This window comes from Excalfactoria chinensis, chromosome 4, assembly GCF_039878825.1.
Source record: "Excalfactoria chinensis isolate bCotChi1 chromosome 4, bCotChi1.hap2, whole genome shotgun sequence".
Lineage (NCBI taxonomy): Eukaryota > Metazoa > Chordata > Aves > Galliformes > Phasianidae > Excalfactoria > Excalfactoria chinensis.
Genome location: NC_092828.1, coordinates 14,098,508 through 14,117,624, shown reverse-complemented (window position 1 = coordinate 14,117,624; position 19,117 = coordinate 14,098,508). Strand labels below are relative to the sequence as shown.

At 36.2% G+C, this 19,117-nt stretch overlaps 1 protein-coding gene across 3 annotated transcripts in view; it reads left to right on the top strand.

Annotated features, from left to right (window-relative positions):
- TAPT1 (transmembrane anterior posterior transformation 1) overlaps positions 1–18,891 on the top strand; it is a 42,253-nt gene extending 23,362 nt beyond the window's left edge. For all 3 annotated transcript variants that reach the window (XM_072335078.1, XM_072335077.1, XM_072335079.1), the window contains 11 exons: positions 1,229–1,391; positions 5,525–5,660; positions 6,008–6,105; positions 6,262–6,331; positions 7,441–7,521; positions 8,035–8,144; positions 9,640–9,699; positions 10,726–10,794; positions 12,399–12,475; positions 14,285–14,445; positions 16,821–18,891. In XM_072335078.1, coding sequence (XP_072191179.1) covers positions 1,229–1,391; positions 5,525–5,660; positions 6,008–6,105; positions 6,262–6,331; positions 7,441–7,521; positions 8,035–8,144; positions 9,640–9,699; positions 10,726–10,794; positions 12,399–12,475; positions 14,285–14,445; positions 16,821–17,050 — 1,255 coding nt within the window. In that variant the 3' untranslated portion in view covers positions 17,051–18,891. The remainder of the gene's footprint in view (positions 1–1,228; positions 1,392–5,524; positions 5,661–6,007; positions 6,106–6,261; positions 6,332–7,440; positions 7,522–8,034; positions 8,145–9,639; positions 9,700–10,725; positions 10,795–12,398; positions 12,476–14,284; positions 14,446–16,820) is intronic.
- The last annotated feature ends 226 nt before the right edge of the window (positions 18,892–19,117 follow it).

The window sequence follows — 19,117 nt, the reverse complement described above, 5'->3', positions numbered from 1 at the left end:
TCCAAAATGCCTTCATCTTTAGAGTTAATGTTGTGTGCAGTTTGCACTTTCATAAGGTATCATTCTCTTGATTTAATCTTCAGAGTGATATCATTTGCAGGAGTGCAATTGTACTCTTGATTACATTTGTAGTTTGTCTTCCCCATGATAGTAGCTGTGTATATTTGCATCAGTTTCTCATGAGATTGCTTTGATGGTTGGAAGTCATACATAAGTACTGGGATCTTTTTTGAAAACAGCATTATATTTGTCAGTGTATTCGTGATGATTCGTAATGTTTAGAAAAAAAGTGATGGAGCATTATCTAATCTGTGATAAGCTGATGACTGAGCAACACAGAGAAGGAAAATTAATAGCTCAAGGCAAATTGGTTTCAACTTCTACAAAATGTGAACTTCAGTGAGTTGGTGTGTATTTAAAAATAGATTAATTTAACAGAAATCAAATCTCTGTTTTGATACATGATTGTCAATCTTCTGACTTAATTTGGAGGTTTTTCTAAAATGCATTACATCCCACTAGTTCTAAGCAAAGTAAGTAGACAAGTAAATACCACCGTGCAGTTTCATTATGCAAATGGCAGGTATTGTGGCAGTTGAGATAGAAATCTGTTCCTACTGAAGTTCTGACTTGCAGCATGAAATTGTGTAATGATTTGTTTAGGCTTCTGGGTTGCCTGTGGGACCATAGGTGGTAAACTTCTGAATTGGATAAGGATCAACCTCGAGCTATGATGGAAAATTGTTTGGAGTCTGCTGCAGACCTTAAGGCTAAAAGAAGGGATGGAATTGTGGATAAAAACTGTTCCTCAGCATCTGTTTACTATGTTGAAATTGAAGATAACTACTTGATTTATTTTCCTTTGTGTTACAGCAAATTCAGTTTCTGTAACTGAGGAAGTTAAAAATGATAAGTACCGTTGACTGGAAGCAGAGAAGTGAATTAAAGCTAAAGGTCATGCATGCAGAAAGTTCTTAACAAGTGGGGTCCCTTGCCCAAGGGTGGTAATATTCTGACTAAATGGATGTGACAGGTTAGATGGTCCTGTTCAGGAGTATGATGCAGAAGTGTTTATCCTGATGATGGTGTTCCGTGCATTGGGAGTAAAATAGACTACACTGAGATGCATCCTTGCTAAATAGCTTCTATAGATTCATACTGACTTGCTATCATTTGTGTGTTGTGGGTATATGACCTGTAGTGAAACTTCTTGCCCTTTGTATTTCAGCGACAGACGTTTGCTGCAACCTGCTCAGGTGTGCGACATTCTCAAAGGAGTGATATTGGTCATCTGCTACTTCATGATGCACTATGTTGACTACTCTATGATGTATCATCTAATAAGGGGGCAGTCAGTCATAAAGCTCTACATCATCTATAACATGCTTGAGGTAAGAATTTGAGCATCGGAATATCAAGCATGTTTTCTAAATGCTTAAAAAATACTGCTGTGTTATGATATTTGTATGTGGAGTATGGCACATTTCATCCTCACAAATGTACAAACACTTATATAAAACCTAGATGTTGTAAAACAGAGTAGTTCATGACAAATTCTAGGTAACATTTCATGTTACCTAAATCCTGGAGCTTATGGAGCTGTTTAAGTTAAATGAGAACTGAGAACTATGGTAGAAGGACAGATGGGCAAAAAGCAGAATCAACAATGTTTTGAGCTTGTTGATAGATTTAAAGATTTGATTTGAATAAGTGATAAGATCACGACAGAGAACAAAGAACAGAGATGCAGGAGAACAAGAAATCTGTTTTTTATTTCTTGATTACAGATGTACAGCTTTTATTATATGAAGTAACACATGATGCTGCTTATCTCAGTCCTGACTGACAGACAAAAACCCGAGTACATTTTAGTAAGTTGAGTGAATCTAGAGAAACAAAAACAAGAAGCATAAAGAGAAACCCCAGAGGGGAGGGAATCTGTTCTGATCCTAATGGAAAGCATGAGATTTTAATTGCGCTTTGGTGATCAGTGATTCACTAAGTAAATAGAGCCCTTATAGCTAAAATCTTATCTCCAGTCTGCAAATATAGGGCATGCTAGTGATACAACCTCTTAAAAGGACTGTGTGGCTTTGTACATGAGGTGCTTTACAAAGGTTCTGTGCTATGTCCGAATAGCATATTAATCTTTTTTTGAATACCTGTTGTACCTTGGTTTAAATGGGACTATGTGCAAAATCTGCATATTTTATCCAAAAAACATTTGTTCTCATAAGAGATGGTAAATACTGCATGAAGAGCAAATTCCTAAGTCAACTAACAGTCATAGAAGTCACTTAAGGTGCTTATTCATTGGTTGGTTGTTTTTTTTTTAATTTTAGATTTAATGACAATCATGTAAAAAACAGTAACTCGATGACAGTTTAGTGCCTGGATTGTAGTTGTGTTGGGAATATTCATCCATAAATAGTTCCCTAACCTGTGAGAGATTATCACTTAATAGTCTTTGAGAAGCCTTTGAGTCACTTTGCTTAATGCTGCGAAAGTTCAACGCCAAGTGCTTACCAAGTAATCCGAACAGAGACTGCAGTGTTTCCTGCGGGTTGGAAACTGTATTGTGCCCTTCTGAATTAAGAGTTGAGTTTCTTTGTTACATTTGTCTGAATCCAGAGTGTGCCTCAAGAAGTGCGGCGGTGCCTGAGTTTCCTTTTCCCGTTGTGGGGGCAGAAGGGAGGAAATGTTGCAGTGAATGGTTACTATAATTATTAGAAAACTTAAACCAGGCTTTGAAGTTGGAAATGGTTTTTAACTTCTTTGATGTCTCATGGTGCCCTCATGTCAATACAGAGGGCATGTTTTTTGAGCAGCTTTTTTACAGCAGTAGGCTGCAGCTATAGAATCGGCCAAAAAAAAACCAACCAAAAACAAAAGCAGAGTGAAATCCTACTGAAAGGCTTTGTTGATTGTCAGCTTTCAACAGGTTGGTTATTTATTTAGTCTACTTGAGTGAATTCCATTATGAATCTGTTATATGAGAAAGAAGCTGTTTTTAGGAGCTGTTAAATATGTGCTTAAAGTGAACTTTAAATAAAATACACATATAAAAACTTCACATCTTCACAAACTTATAAAATTAGAATATCTTTTTAATTCAGTTAAATCACTGAGCAGTGGAGATGTTTACAATGTCTTAATGTTTTCGGCTGTTAGCGTGTCCTGGGAATATCTTCCTGGACATGAGGAGTGCCACATCTTCAAACTATGTGCTGAATGCTCCAGGTAACCAGCCTGAGGGGAGTGTTCAGCACAATTAAATGACACTTTTCTTTTTTAGATTCAGACCCACCGGCTCCTGCTCCTTGTGAAGCCCCAGTGTGCGTTATGCTGGTGACAGCGCTCACCATGGAATTCTGCTGGAGCCTGGAGCCGGCATGTAGGGTTTAGGTAAGTCTCATTTGGAAAAGCAGACAACAATATTGTGTGATGGGTTTTAATATTTTCTACCTATATGATAAGGAACAAGACTTCTGTAAGTAAAAAGGAAAGCAAAAGCACCATTTTGTCTGTTAAAACCCTCACAATATTGTGGACAAAATCTTATGAAACTTGAAGCATTCTGTAGTAGATGTAGTTACTCAGTGGGTCATCACAATGAGCAGGAACCAAATAAGGCAGACCATCTAGACTTACAAATTTAAAAGCCGAAAACAGTGCCGCTGTAAATATCTCTCAAACTGATGTTTTACTTTGAGCTTCAGGTTTGTGATAATTCATCAGCTCAGGGTTCATTTTGTTTTCATAGGTGACAATTAAAGAGTAGCCATCAAGTTAATTAAAAGATGGGAGATGAAAGTCCAGCACACTTGATACATATTGTAAATTGTTCTTATTTAGCCATTGTATTTCAGGAAATTTGAAGGAGCATTGGCTTGAATGAGTTAAAGCGTATAACTTCTATTCCTTCAGTATATTTACTGCTAGAACCCTGTTACTGTCATATGATTTCCAAACATCAACGTTGTGCCTACAGTTAATTTTTTTAGTTAATAGGGTTTGGTTCAGTATTTGGAGGTTCAGTTCTGTCCTGCTGCTTGCTGTTTTAACGTGTCCAAAATTATCATATTCCAAAAAGACAGGAAGAAATAGCGGTTTTGTTTATTAAGTAGCAGTAATTAGTTTTTCCTACTTTTTGCTTGATTAAGTGCTAAAAGATAAGTTCTAATTTAGTCTTGACTCGTAATACCCATTTTAAAGTGATTTTTCTTTTTCCATGTGCAGCTTAATTTAAAATGACCAAACTTCAGTGTATAGGTAGAAAAAAAGTGTTTCCTTGTAACTCTCTTCGCTTCTTTGTGCTTGCTAATCAGGAAGTGTTGAAAACTGGTAGGATTCCATGTGACCTTTTTTGCTGTGATACTGAATTACAAGCTCAGTTTACTGCCCATGTTTTTCCTGTCTATTCTAATAATGCTGTATAGAGGCTTTTTGTAGGGTTCTTTTTTTTACATATTCTTTGGATTAAGCTTCAAATGTTTGCAGGTTTCGGGTTGTGAGGGATTTTGTATCATTTGATTTTGTTTTTTCTTTTTGGCAGAATGCCTAGTCCTTCTTAATCTCTTGGTCTTATCATAGAATCATAGAATCATAGAATTACTCAGGTTGGAAAAGACCTTGAAGATCATCAAGTCCAACCGCAGCCTAACCAGTAGCCTATCTCTTAAAAAAAACAACCACAAAACAATACCACAACAACAAACCTCTGCTAAATCATATCCCTGAGTACCACATCCAAGCGACTCTTAAACACATCCAGGGATGGCGATTCAACCACCTCCTTGGGGAGCCCATTCCAGTACCTAACCACCCTTTCTGTAAAGAAGTTCTTTCTAATATCCAACCTAAACTTGCCTTGGCGCAACTTGAGGCCATTTCCCCTCGTCCTGTCACAAGTCAGTAGTGAGAAGAGACCTGCCCCACTCTCACTGTAAGAACCTTTCAGGTACTGGAAGACAGCAATAAGGTCTCCCCTCAGCCTCCTCTTCCTCAGACTTATGTTCTAATACCTTTTATTTCTGCTTTATGCAGAGATCTGTATTGAGTATGTACCTTCTTCCAAGATGGAAGAAATTATATAGCCAAACCTAGTTTAAGTCCCATTTGTACTTGAGGGCTGATATTGATATATGAATCAGCATTCACTTTTTTTCTTAAGACCAGGGGGACAAGGAAATAAATGGGATGTTTTTATACAACATGGATAGTTCTTTATCAGAGTCCAAAGTCTGAACGGTACTTGGTTGTCTTCCAAAGGAGCATTTAAGATAATAGCACATGATTTCATATTGTGAATACTGTTGGGAAGGTACATTTGAGAGAGATAAGTTGCTGTATATACAAAAGGGCCCGTGTAACTGCAAGATCAACTGGACTGATATGTAAAAGAGGCAAAAATCTCATAAATAAGTGAAAAGCTTTTTTAGTTTGAGGTGTATTCACACTGGCATAACCGCATGTCCTAGAGAATATTATTGCTGTAAGGCAGTAAAAAGTTCTTCTTGTTTAGGTGGCTGATCGTTTGTTTTCTTCATTTGGACAAGATATTTTGGATGCTCTTTATTGGACTGCTACAGAACCTAAGGAAAGGAAAAGAGCCCATATAGGTGTGATTCCTCACTTCTTCATGGCAGTGCTGTATGTCTGTATCCTTTTTTCTTCAGTAAATTTTAGAGTTTTGTAAATTAAATTTTGCAGGAACTATTTGGATTTATTTGTAGGATATATTTGAAAATTGAGTTGTGTTCCTATAGGAGTATTTCTTTACTTTGAAAGAAAGATTGTCAGAACTGCATGTTTTAAACATAAAGTGAAAAAGCTTCTAACTTAATCTTTAAAGAAAAAAAACGACGTTGTGATGATATTTCACCCTTTGTGATGATATTCCACCTGCAGTAGTGGGCAGCAAAATAGGAAGACAGGTTTTGATACTGTTCAGTGTTGTTGTGCAGAAAAATTATTTCCAAATCTGCTTCCTTAACCTTATCTACAGTCCTGCATGCTATTCTTATAATGGTTCAAGCAACAACCCTTAATGTGGCCTTCAACTCTCATAATAAATCACTACTTACCATCATGATGTCCAATAACGTAAGTATATGGCGTTGTTGTATGGCTGTCCTAAATCTTTTCAGCAGCCTTCATTCTAGTGTACCATATTGTCTATTTTCATATTGATTGACTGATTTTTTTCTTATACCAGTTTGTCATAAATAAAAACTAAATAACTGCTTTTAAAAATTGCAGTTCGTTGAGATAAAAGGAAGTGTTTTCAAGAAGTTTGAGAAGAACAATCTTTTTCAAATGTCAAATAGCGGTATGTATGGCTATGCTAATCAGGGGAATATGTGAAGTAAGAGGTTGATTATTATTGAATATTAATGCTAGAACAGCTTTATCTCAATAAATGTGAGGTCTTCCGTGTTACTGTTTGGCTCAGTGGGATGAAAATGGAATTCCACTTATAAGAGCACAGTAGTGTTCTTGAGGAAAAATATTTCAAGTGGCTAGCTGTTGCTTGAGGTACTGAACCAAGCTTAGTACACAGCCAATAGCTTGTTACGTACAGATTTAATATTTAAGTTTATGCTGTTGAGAACATCCAAACTTGTAAATCCCTGAGGTCTTTTGCCTTTTCAAGAAGTTAACTTGTAGTATGCTGTGCTGACAGAGGTCCCAGAGTGCATGCTGTTTGACAGTCATGGGGATGCTTCAGAAATACCATTTTTAAAATGAATAGTAATAGTTTAAAGATGACATGAAAGTGTTGGCTCAAGAACAAAAGTCTTACCAAAATTTCATGTACAAGAAGAAAAAATTGAAGCAAGCTGCGTGGGTCATTTTTAGAATTAGGCTACTAAATGAGAAAAACTGCCTGCCTAGTCTAGGAAGTCACATCATAAGACTTCATCTCAGGTCTCCCTGCTTTTGTGAAAGCATTCTTACAGTTCTAATATCTGAGCTGATAGCATCCAGCCCTATCAAGGTGGCAGTATAAAAGGAGCAATCTTCTAAAGAGAGCTCTGTAGTTGGCTTGAAAGCCTTTTTTTTTTTTTAATCCTGGATCCAATCTATGGCATGGATGAGTGTTTTATCCCTGTTTTTGCACCAGGAGGTGGCACAGAAGTTAGGGAGAAAGATAACTGTATTTTAACTTTATTAATAAAGGCGGTAGCAAGTTGCAAAATCTTATGTCTCTTCTGATGCTGAGAAGTCCGAGTTGATGCAGTATTGGCGTTGGGTTGACACAGATATTCTGTCTACGGTAGAGTTTCAAGCATCCCCCTCTCAAATTTGATCAAATAATGTGTGGAAAAGATTGTCTAATCTAAAATGTGGTAAATAGAAGCATAGAAATGTATCCATGTATGTAGGTAAATGTTTGTTTGGAGTTGACATCTTTTTTTTTTTTTTTTTTTAAACTAGATATAAAAGAGAGGTTCACCAATTATGTGCTGCTACTAATTGTATGTCTAAGAAATATGGAACAGTTCTCATGGAATCCAGGTAAGTAAACTAGTAGAAAAACAAAATGGAAAACAAGAAATTCCTATGCTGTTGATAATATAAGGAAATTCATAATTAAATACTAAATCAACATTGACTAAAATATAGGTTTTATTTTAATAAAATTATTACTGCTTTAATGGTCTTGGGCCTGAATCTTTGTGGTGTATTTTGCTTGGGTGTTACTTCTTTACCTAAATGTTTACTTACAAGTTTCAAACTACAAGTGCTATCCAGTATGTATAAAGGCATACTAGTCAAGATAAAGTTTCATAATGTCAGGACTTTACAAACTGATCCTAGTTGAGACATTAATTGTATAGCACTAATAAGTTTATAGAGCGGCCGTGAAATTCAAGGGGATTGGCACAGTACAGTCTTAGTGGTGATGTAAATTACAGACACTGCTTTGGGGATTGAGGATTTTTGGCTGTTGATCAAAAGTCTTGTAAATGTCACTTTGTATACTGGAGTCAAGTTAAATGGTCTGACTTATTTCTTTCCAATCTTCAGATCATCTTTGGGTGTTATTCCCAGATGTTTGCATGGTGGTTGCTTCGGAAATTGCAGTGGATATTGTGAAACATGCCTTTATTACAAAATTCAATGACATCACAGCAGATGTAGGTATCCTGTTTGACATGCTGAATGCTATTTTAAGTTTTCTTTGCTATTTTTTTTTTTATATTAAAATCAATTCCAGTACAATGTAACAATTGTGATTTCCATACATAGTTATAATTTGGGAAAGCTTGGTAACATTTTGATCTTTAAAAGTTCTTCAGAAGTTTAATGTGTGCAAGAAACACATCTGCTCCTAAAGTAGCAGTTCCAGATCCATGAACTTTTTGAAAGTATTGTGTAGCAGTTCACATAATAACCGCAGTTCATGTAACTGGCAGGTAGTTTTGTGAAGTGGTCGCTAGTTGAGTTGATAAAAAAAAAACACAACAGATTTTGTGAGGCTGCTGACTTTGTGTTCTTGCATGTTAAAGGTGGAATCTGAAATCAGAAGTGTTTTCCACTGTCCCTGCCCCACAAAAATGAAACAGATTATCTATTAGTTTTCCACCCCTATAATTTCATAGACCTTATATTATGTATTCCTTCCTTTGAGGTAGTAAATGAGATTAGTTTTTCCATAGCGCAGCATGATACATGGGTCATTTGTCCTGCGTGGATTCAAATGTGCTTGATAAATTAGTGAAGAGATCTTAGCGTTTCTTCACTGTTAAAACCACTTTTCAGGAAATGAGGTCAAGACTTGAAGCACTATCATTTCCAGCATCACTGAAATAACTATGTTGTATGGTGTGGAAACAAGTTTAATAGATGTACTTGATAAGCTCCCTTATGCCAGAGGCATTTATGGATGTCCTACTTTCATATAGAAAGGTCAGAGAAGAGAAATAATGGAGTCATGGTAGCCACAAATGTAGCATGCTTCAGTATGCTGACACAGCTTGGGGTGTGGAGGACAGCAGGTAACACTTTTGCAAAGTTTATTTAATGAACCTGGTAGTTTTTCTGTATGACAGTCTAATGACTTGTTTGCTTGGTCAGACCTTGTCAGAAGTTCTGTGCACCCACTGTGCAGATTGTGCTGCAAGTTATCCTTAAAATCAATGCCTTTCTGTCTTAATGCATAGAACTGTTTTAAAAAGAGAAAGCTTCCTTCATCTTCCTGATACATATTTCTTATTTTCAAGGGATCACTTGCTTAGTATGTAAGCAGGCTTGCTCATTTGTTTAATTTGATCCCACCACTGTCCTTCATGTAGTTCAAAACAATCATGAATTGTAAGGAGAAAAGCAAACATGATTCCTCATACTTTGTGGTGCTGACTGTCTTCAAATTCAGTAAATGCTTTATGAAGTCTCGCTCCATTCCAAAAGCTTTGCAGTCTTATTTGTTGTATATATACATCAGTTGACGTTACTACAGAATTGCAGGCTTATCTGTTGAAGGACGCAGTTATATCTCAGGAAGGGTGTTTGACTCCTTCAGTCTGTACATAAATGTTTATAATAATTTGACGGAAATATTAATCATTATGTCATTTCTGTAGAGTATGCTAACGCATTAATCATGCATCTGATGTGCTGGATCTTTTCCAGGTCTACAGTGAGTACAGAGCCAGTCTTGCATTTGACCTTGTTAGCAGTCGACAAAAAAATGTAAGCCTGAAAATGAAGGCATTTTTTTTTTCTTGTATTAGTTATCATAATTGTTAGAAAGGGGTATTGGAATGTATACTGAGGTATACCTAATCAGCTTGCACAGGTAGCTAGTATGTGGATAATTGTACTATGTATATTAGTGTTGTTTACACAACACAGACTGCTTGTTTTTTGTGAATACTGTTTCTGATGAGCTATTTACAGCACACCTCACCTGAATAAGTCTTTAACTAATCATGAGAGCTCTGGATGGATGCTCTATTTGTTAACTTGATTGTTTTCCTGGGTAGGTTCAATTGCTGTTGTTAAGAATGTATTAGGTATAGCTAATACAGAAGTTAGATACCATGCAAACAATTAATTGTCAATAATTTGGTAACAGAAGAAATGTTTTTTAGTTTCGAATACTTTATTCCTTCTCTGGATGATGATCTGTGCAAAATAAGTGCCTGAGATGCAACCCGACTTCATCATGGCTTACAATCCTGCATTAAAGATTTCACGCAGAGTGGTTGTGTTTTGAGAGTGCAAATGTAACCATTTTTAAAGAGTTTTAAGGCAGTTACCCAAACAATTGGGATAGGCAATTTAGAATGCTTTAAAACTGATGGTACGATAACAGCTTTTTTTCCCCTCTTCAGGGTTCTTCTTTATAATACTTGAGGATCAAAGTCAAACAAGGACAAAGAGTTCTCTAAGCTTGAAATGATGTACAACTGAAATATTGTAGTGTGTTTGGATTCCCTGTCCTAACTGTTGTAGAGACTTGTATTATCAACAGCAAGTCGAATATTTAGTTCGCTAAAGCTGATTTTACCAGTCATGATAGCATTACTTTTTTTTGTCTGAGTACAGATACCTTCATTTGCATTTCAGAATGCAAATCTTTACACTTTATACCACTACAGTGTTTGTCAACATAGATTGATTCTTATGTAGAGGATGTACCAAGCTAAAATGACATCATTCCTTTGCATACCCCATTTCTTATTCTTTCTTTTTTTTTTTTTTCTCTTTTTCTAGGCCTATACAGATTATAGTGACTCAGTTTCCAGAAGAATGGGTTTTATTCCTCTTCCACTGGCTGTTTTAGTAAGTTGTACCCTTCCTATCAGTTTTTTATCAGTAAGATCTTTGTTGAGAACATGCTTGTGAGATGGCTAGCTCATTTTGATGTTTTGAGGACAGAACAATTTCCTTAGTTAACTGAAGGGATGCTACAAGGTTCAGTTAGTATTCGGTATAACCTGTACTGCATATTAGTTAGAGTTTCACAAATGTGCTAGTGAGTATCAACCTTTCATTAAAAAGTTGAATACATATTAAATTTGTAGAACTCATCAGCACTTGGATTGCTGCAGTGGAGTTAAAGTACATTTGTGGTTATTAAACATCTATTCCTTTTGGCAAGTATCCTGTTCATTCATTCAGAAAAGTCAAAGCAGCTGGTTGCCAGAAGGTTCGTAGTAATGTGCTGGGCTTTGTAGGTTCTTACAGGACAACCTTGTGGTTGTCCCCATAATGGCATGTTCAGTAGCTGTTTTCTTTTTTTGGGGGCACTGTACTTCTGAGCTGTTCATCATGACTCTGAAGGGTCTGACCCTGTCACATGGACATGCTACTATAAAATGAAACACTTTGTTATTGCTATTACATCCATGTGCCGTCTGTTCTGAATTAAATATTACACAATGTTTTCTGTAAATAGCTGCTGTGATGATATTGGGAACATGTACTTACTTTGCAAGCAAATATGTTAATTCATAATTTCCCTTGAAGACTGTCTTAGTGAATTAATTTTAAACATAATTATTTTCTATAGAGATGGGGGAGGGGAAGTACTATTTACAAACTTTACCTGTTTCTTATCCAGGATTTTTAAAGAAGAAAAAACTATAATAATAAAAATAAATAAAGAGCATCCAGAAACAATTGAAATGCCCTTTTCAAGTTAATTAGATGTTATCCCTGATAGTAACAGTTTTGAATACAAACTGACACATTTTGCTACGTTGGAGCTCTTAACTGTGAAATACTGACATTAAAGGCAGAATTCAGGACCTTCTGACATTCTGATTTGGAATTCGTGGCCCTAGTCCACAAAACACGTTTGTTTTCATGATGTTCATATGTTGTGAAACGCTGTAATTCCTTTACCACATCAGCTCTTCTTGATTAAGTCACCTTCTCGTTCTTGATTGTTAGGGATGCTTTTTCATTTGTTATCTTAATAGAAACCATTGTTGAAATAGGCACTAATCATAGAATGGTTTGGGTAGGAAGGGACCCTTAAGACTACCTTGTTTCAGCCCCCTGCTATAGGCAGGGACACTTTCCATTAGACCAGGTAGCTCAAAGCCCAATCCAGCCTGGCTTTGAATGCTCCACAACCTCTCTGGACAACCTGTTCCAGTCTCACCATCCTCACAGTAAGGATTTTTTTCCTAGTATGTAGCCTCAGTCTATCCTCTTCCCTCTCTAGTTTTAGCAGAATTGTATCTAGATGCTGGTATAGTATTTATTTAAGCCAAATTATTGAGTAGTCAGCGCTGTCAAGGGGATCATTAGAATAAGTTACTATTAAAACATTTTTTTTTCTATTTTTGTCTTGTATTTACTCAATATGCAGTTTGTTAGAATATTCTGTTAATTGTATGCTGCATGTTATAACTGTTTAACTTTTATCCTTAAAACAGCTCATGAGAGTCGTAACAAGCTCAATAAAAGTTCAAGGAGTCTTAGCCTATGTCTGTGTTGTGCTCTTCTACTGTGGGTAAGTAAATGCACACAATCAGAGTATTTAGCATTATGTAATCAGATGTGGGGGGAAAAAAACTTCTGTTGATACATCTGGCTATACATATGAACACCAATTATGTTGAAGAGAGGAATATGTAAAATGCTTCTGCTAATAAACTGAGTTTGAAAAAGATTAGTCCCTAAGTATCATAAATGTATTGAGGATTATAGCCTTCAGTGAAGCAATTTAATAATGAAAATAATGAATAGAAAGGTAGCAGAAGGATTCTTAGCAGTGGGGTGGCATTTGTTTCTTATCATCACATTCATGCTGTGATATACTAAGCTCAGCACCTTTATATTGCAGAATATTGTGAGTTTTGTTGGTTTTTTTTTTACCATTCCACTGCTTCTGTCCTGGAATTTTCTCTGTCTCTGTAGCTAGGAGGATGGAGGAAAGAAAGAAGTACAGTGATTAACATACAGGATAAAACACTGTTCTTTGAAGACATAGTTGCTAGTCTGTGGGGAAGCTGCAGTGTGTAGTCAAGGATAAGTACATTTGGTTGAACAAGGGACAATTGTAGAATGGGGGAAGAGGCAACAATGAGGGCTTTCTTTGGAGATTTGGACCAAAACCATTTTGTTGGGCTGTGTTCAAGCCTAGTATTAGGAAGTTAAAATTCTACAAAAAAAAACAAACTTATGGCTTATTTTTTCCTTATTGAAGAACACATTCTGGTTTCCATCATTACTTCAAAACATGATATAAACACTTACATCTCTGGACAAAAGCGTATATTAGATTTAAAAAAACAAATGTAGGACTGAACTTTTGTTATGTTTAAAACTCAGTAAGATAGACTAAAAAATTAGGGCAACTTCTCAACTCTGTTTCTACAAAACCTGCCCTGATAACCAAATAGAATTATAGAATCATGGTATTCAGCTTGTATAAGATAATTGCGGTTGCTTGGATACTAAAATGTTTTTTCTCAATACTGAAATGGTCTCTGCTGTTCTTTCTTTCATTTATCTAAATTACTTCTAAAAAGGAATGCATTACATAAAATTTCCTTAATGGGATGTACTTTGTTTTTTGTGTCTGACAAACTGTGATTACATCGATGCTGTCAGAGATGGTGATGTTGCTTCTCAGGTGTGCTTGGGCCACTTTAGGATTAAGCAGTCACACCATTCCATGGATTTTCATTCATGAATGTTTACTTATTCTCAGATCTTCCTTTTAGTCTGTTAGCGGTGCCCATAATAAAGAGATTCTCAGATTTTTACTGAACTTCATGCCATGAATCAGTGATAACAGAAAAGGAATCTGCCATCAACTGCACTGTACTACCATGAATGCAGTGCTGCCCCTTGGATTTGCTGAACTTTATGAACTGTCTTTTGTCATACCAAAAAGGATGATTAATCTGTGATTCATGGATGCTGGATGTTTGTCATCTTGTTTCCAAGTCAGCTACCAGTCTGTCTGAGTACACTTAAGGTTACAGACTTACCAGTAATGCAGTTATCTTGGACTTTCTCTGTCAAGAGCCCTTTTTAATTCTTTGTTGAAATCCTTGGTGCATTTAAAGGCTCAACCTTCTCTGCCATTCCGTAAAACTTGTTTTCTTCTAGATGTCTTCTGAAGGGGAAAAGTTTTTTTCTGTGTGCTGAACCTGAAACAAAATATTAAGAAAAGCAAATTAACTTTTCATCTTACTGCTGAAGGACTTAGTTTCTCAGATAATTGTTCCAAGATAGCAGTAATTATATGCAGTTATTTCAATATTCATACTTGATAATGCATGTATTTAAATCGATCCTTTTATTTATCCAGGTTAATATCCCTAAAAGTCCTTAACAGTATTGTATTGCTGGGGAAATCATGTCAGTATGTAAAGGAAGCAAAAATGGAAGAGAAATTATTCAATCCTGTCCCGAGTGCCTCTGCAGGGAAGCCAGCTGGCAAACCACAAAGCATGTTTAAATCTACCCATGGTAAGTTCGAATGTGTCGTTCTGTTTTCAGCTGGAATGAAAATCATTTTCAAACTAAATCCAATAGTAAACCAGATACGTGCTGCTGTTTGCCACACGCTCTGTTGCTGGACCAACTAATTGTACAGTATTGCAGGTGTAAGCACATCTGCAAATAGAATCACAGAATCGTAGACTTACCCAGGTTGGAAAAGACCTCAAAGATCATCAAGTCCAACCACAGCCTAACCATAGTACCCTATCTTGGTATTACCTTTAATTCATGTATCATCTTTTGCTTGTAAATACTCCCAATTCTAATTTAAAAAAAAACAAAAACAAATCCTACCCTGATAGAGTGGAGGTGATAGAAAATCAGTGTTACACAAGTAAATAATTTACACATAATCTCTTGTAGTGCTGAAGCTTAATAAAGAAACATTCCATTCATTATGGAAATGAATGTAAAATGTGATTCAATATGGTCATATCTATTTATTATTCTAATAAATGCATGAATAAAAAGCTTTATGAAATCTAGATAGGAATTTCAGTTTGTCCTTACTTCATTTCAAGCACACGCAGAGTGGCTTCCTCGTATAGGTCCTCAGCGTTGGTGGTTGATAAGTAATTGGTCTGAGGCATTACGTTATAATCCTGTGACAAGTTATAGAAGAAAAAAGAAACTCTCATTTTTTCAGTCATCAGAGTTGGATCATTTATCTTCTTCTGCATAGAGTTCAGTGAGAGCCCTGGAGATCTTAACAGTCAGGTGTTTATTGTGTTCACTCTTCTGCTTGCCAGAGGCTTGAACAGCTTGAAATATAAGTCATCAGAGTATCTTGCCAGCAGTAGCAGAGTTAATAATCTGTGGGTGCTTCAGTTACGATTCCCTTTATCTCAGCTGTGTCAAGTGACATCAGGCTGAAACAAGGCGCAGACATTTCCAAATAGCTTAAATTTATAGAGCTGCTTTAGTTTCAGTATAAAAGAATGTGATATGAATTGGTCTGAATGCCTTTTGCCTTTCATTAGGGAACTGTATCATACCGATGCTAATGTTTTAATTAAACATTCTAAGACTACACTTGGATATGAGGTTTAATAGGCTGTGCTTAGAGTGACCCTTAAAGTAAATGAATCCCAAAGAGTATTTTTGACTGAAACAGCAGGAATTTTATCAGGCTGGTCAGCAGTAATGATTATTTCCTCAAATTTATAATTATAAGTAGCAACTAAAAAACTCCATTTTATTTAGAATTTCTTTACTTCCATCAGTGATGGGGAGGCTCAATTTTTAGTCATTTTTCAGTGTTTCATACCCTCCTGCAGCTCTATATGTATTAGAAACCTCAATTACATTCAAGAACGATTTCACCTTCCTCAGCTTGTGTGTCTCTATCATTACTGCTGAACTCTGCAATATTGATTAATCCTTGTGCCTCACTTACCAAGTCTTTTCCACGTATTCTCTCTGCTCATTTCTTGCTAGAATAAGTATAAGGTAATGAATAAATTAACTGAGTCTAATTTCTATCAGCCTACAACATAAGTCAGCTTTTCTCCTGAAGCTGCTTTGGCAGAAGATTCCTTTATAACAAAGAGCTACCATTGGAATAACTTCTCCCCTTCTTTGAGGCAAGCTTAGTACCTTTGACTTGCATAATGCTGTGAGGGGTAATTGTTTGCCTTCAAACAGTAGAGCAATGCCATTCTGTCAAATAATTTTTCATTGGGTCACTTTGCAGTACTCCCAACACTGGTCAGATTTCTTCAGATTCCTTTCAATACTCAGTTAAGTGGGGCAAGTAAATAAGGAAGTTTGACTTCATTGTTGTGTTTGCATTTTAATATTCCTTTATGTTTAACAAAATGTGGAAATTGTACACAGCTATTACTCACTAAATATCTTAAGTTGTTAGGACCAGTGATCAATTCCAATGAAGTAAGAGGCGGGAACCGAAATAGCTTTAGTAGTACTGCTTTAAGATCCTTTGCTATTGAAGTTTGTAGCTCTGCATGAGTCACTTAATCATCCCAAGAGAAACCAGGTTTACTGTACATATGTAGAGGATTAGACACATCTAATTCATTCTACTAAGATTCCTCTTATTTATCTCAGTGGAGAATACTCGTATGACTCACACAGTGACTGTCAGAAATCTTCTTGTTGAAGCAAACAAAAATAGACTGCACGAGGATGCAGTCAGACTTCTGGCTACAAGACAGTGGCTTAGTTGTTACCTGACTTCCACAGAACATTTTTCTGTCATACTTGCTTCTTTGATAGATTGCACTTTGTCAGGACAGCTTTGGATGAACCTTGGTGTTAAAGATGCATCAGTATATCTGTGCTACATTCATGATTATCTTTCTAATTGTCTTCTCTTCCAACAGGATTTTCCACAGATGAAAATGGATCTGCGTCAGTTACCAATCAGCCTGTGCATCAGAAAGACAGTCCACCATCTTTACTTGTAACAAGCAATTCCGATCAATTCCTGACAACTCCTGATGGAGAAGAAAAAGATATAAGCCAAGACAGTTCAGAATTAAAACACAGGTCTTCGAAGAAAGACTTGCTGGAGATAGACAGGTTTACTATTTGTGGAAACAGAATTGACTAAGTTTCTTTAATCAATGTGCTGAGGATACTGAGCTGTTGGGACAGAAGATGCTACCAGAACGGACAGTTGCCCCAAAAGGCACAGAAATATTTATTTAAAAACTTAAATTATTAATGGCAAAAAAAGATATTAATTTCTTTCTACAGGTATCCTGGCTTGGCATCAGGTCAGGTTAACTTGCCTCTTGGAAAATATGGTGGATCATGAGTCTCTAGCCTGGTGGCAGAGCTGCAGTATCACTTGTCTGGAAAATAGACTGGAAAAAAAAGCATAATCCTGTTCTGCACTATGAAACCTCGCTTCCAGAACGTACTACTTTTTGTGAAGGTTCTTCCAGTGTAAAGATGCTCCTGGAAGTATATGGCAGCATGACAGGAAACTTGCCTTTCCAGTTATCTTGTTTTATTAAACATCTGCAAAGAGAATTCAAAACTTGTGCTTATTTCAACATTCAGCACTGGCACATGAAACATTAAGTCAGGATAGTTATTCTTATCAACAGAAGAATCTTTACAAGGTGTATCTGAGCTAATCAGAATAAAAAATTGCCGTTAAATGAAAGATTTACTGCATACTATTTTATTGAAATACCAAACACCCAGGAAAGATCCCGAAGACAAAATACAATGAAGGTCCTGCGTAACTGGGCAAATATGAAGTATAATCGCTTGTTGTGTTCAGCTGTGTGTCCTGCAAGACAAATTATTTATAAAAGTATTTTTAAAAGCTCAGGATTTTTTTCTTGCTGTAGAAAAAAAGAACTAATAAAGGGGAGTACGTGTATATGTTGAGGAATGACTGTGTTATGTGGGATTGTATGAATGGCATTGATACAACAGAGAAGAATATTACACTGCTTTTTTTTTTGTCTGTTTAACTGCTAAGAATGACATCCATGTATTAACTTGCCTGAGAATATGCTTGTAAAAGCACATACTGACAATCAAATCAGAGTTATCCATTTTATTTGATTGGTTTTAGCCAAACTCACATAGATGAACTAACTATGAAGTGCATTTAAGCTTTACAATGCATCTTACTTTCTGGTGTGAGAAGCAACTGTGGGAGAGTCGATGAAAGGCGGTTTGGAAACCTGAAACCAAGAATGAAATACATTTCCTATCTAAACTTAGGCCTCAAAAGAGACCCTGTGTCACATGTTATTAAAACACAGCATTAACTGCAAATGCCTTTCAGGTATTTAAGTAAGCACCAGTTTACTTTCTAAGGAAAAGGATCATACTAATACTTCAGTGCTGAACAAATTATGACAACATTTATCTTTCACTGTTTCACAGTTTATCATAGAAAAGCTGGAGTGTCTTTAATTGATGAATATAAAATGTGAGTATCGTGTATCTGCTAATCCCTGACACTTGCAGGACTACAGTCGTTCAGCAAATGGAGACAACAGTGCGGAACTGTGAGGTATGTGAGCAGGCCTGGCAATGAGGTGGCTTTGCCATACAGGTTACTGTGATCTGCTCTGATGGAAACTTCTTCCTGCAGTCTGTCAACCTCTCCACTCCTATACAGAGAGCGGATGTTGTGCTGGCCAAGATCTGTGGTGTCTGTTCAGGGAAGGAAAAAAAGATGACTTGTTCTGGAAAAACATGTGAAATCCATAATTTTGGATGTATTTTATACTAATTGGAGATGTTCGCATATTGAAATTCAGATTATCTGTCAATTTGGTGTATTCTATTTCTGAGTTATTTAGCAGTTGCTAAAGAAAGCTTGGAATTGCTTTCATTTTTTTTTCTGTTGAATGACATTCTGTATCAATTTTATAAGTGCATCTTGTGTGAAACTCAATAAATTCAATTTTGTAATATTTGTTTAAAAAAGGAAAAGTACAGTGTCAACATTTCTTTGTTAGTATTCATAGTTGGTTGATTTGCAGAGTGTTTACTGTATGGTGAAAGGATAACAGCTAACAACTCTAAGGCCAAGGGATGGCCCAGATCCACATGTTGGGAGCCTTTGTTGCTTTGTTTTTGCTATTCAGTTGTAATACGTAGACCGCAGAGCAGCATAGCTGGGCTTCTGAATATGGGAATTATATCT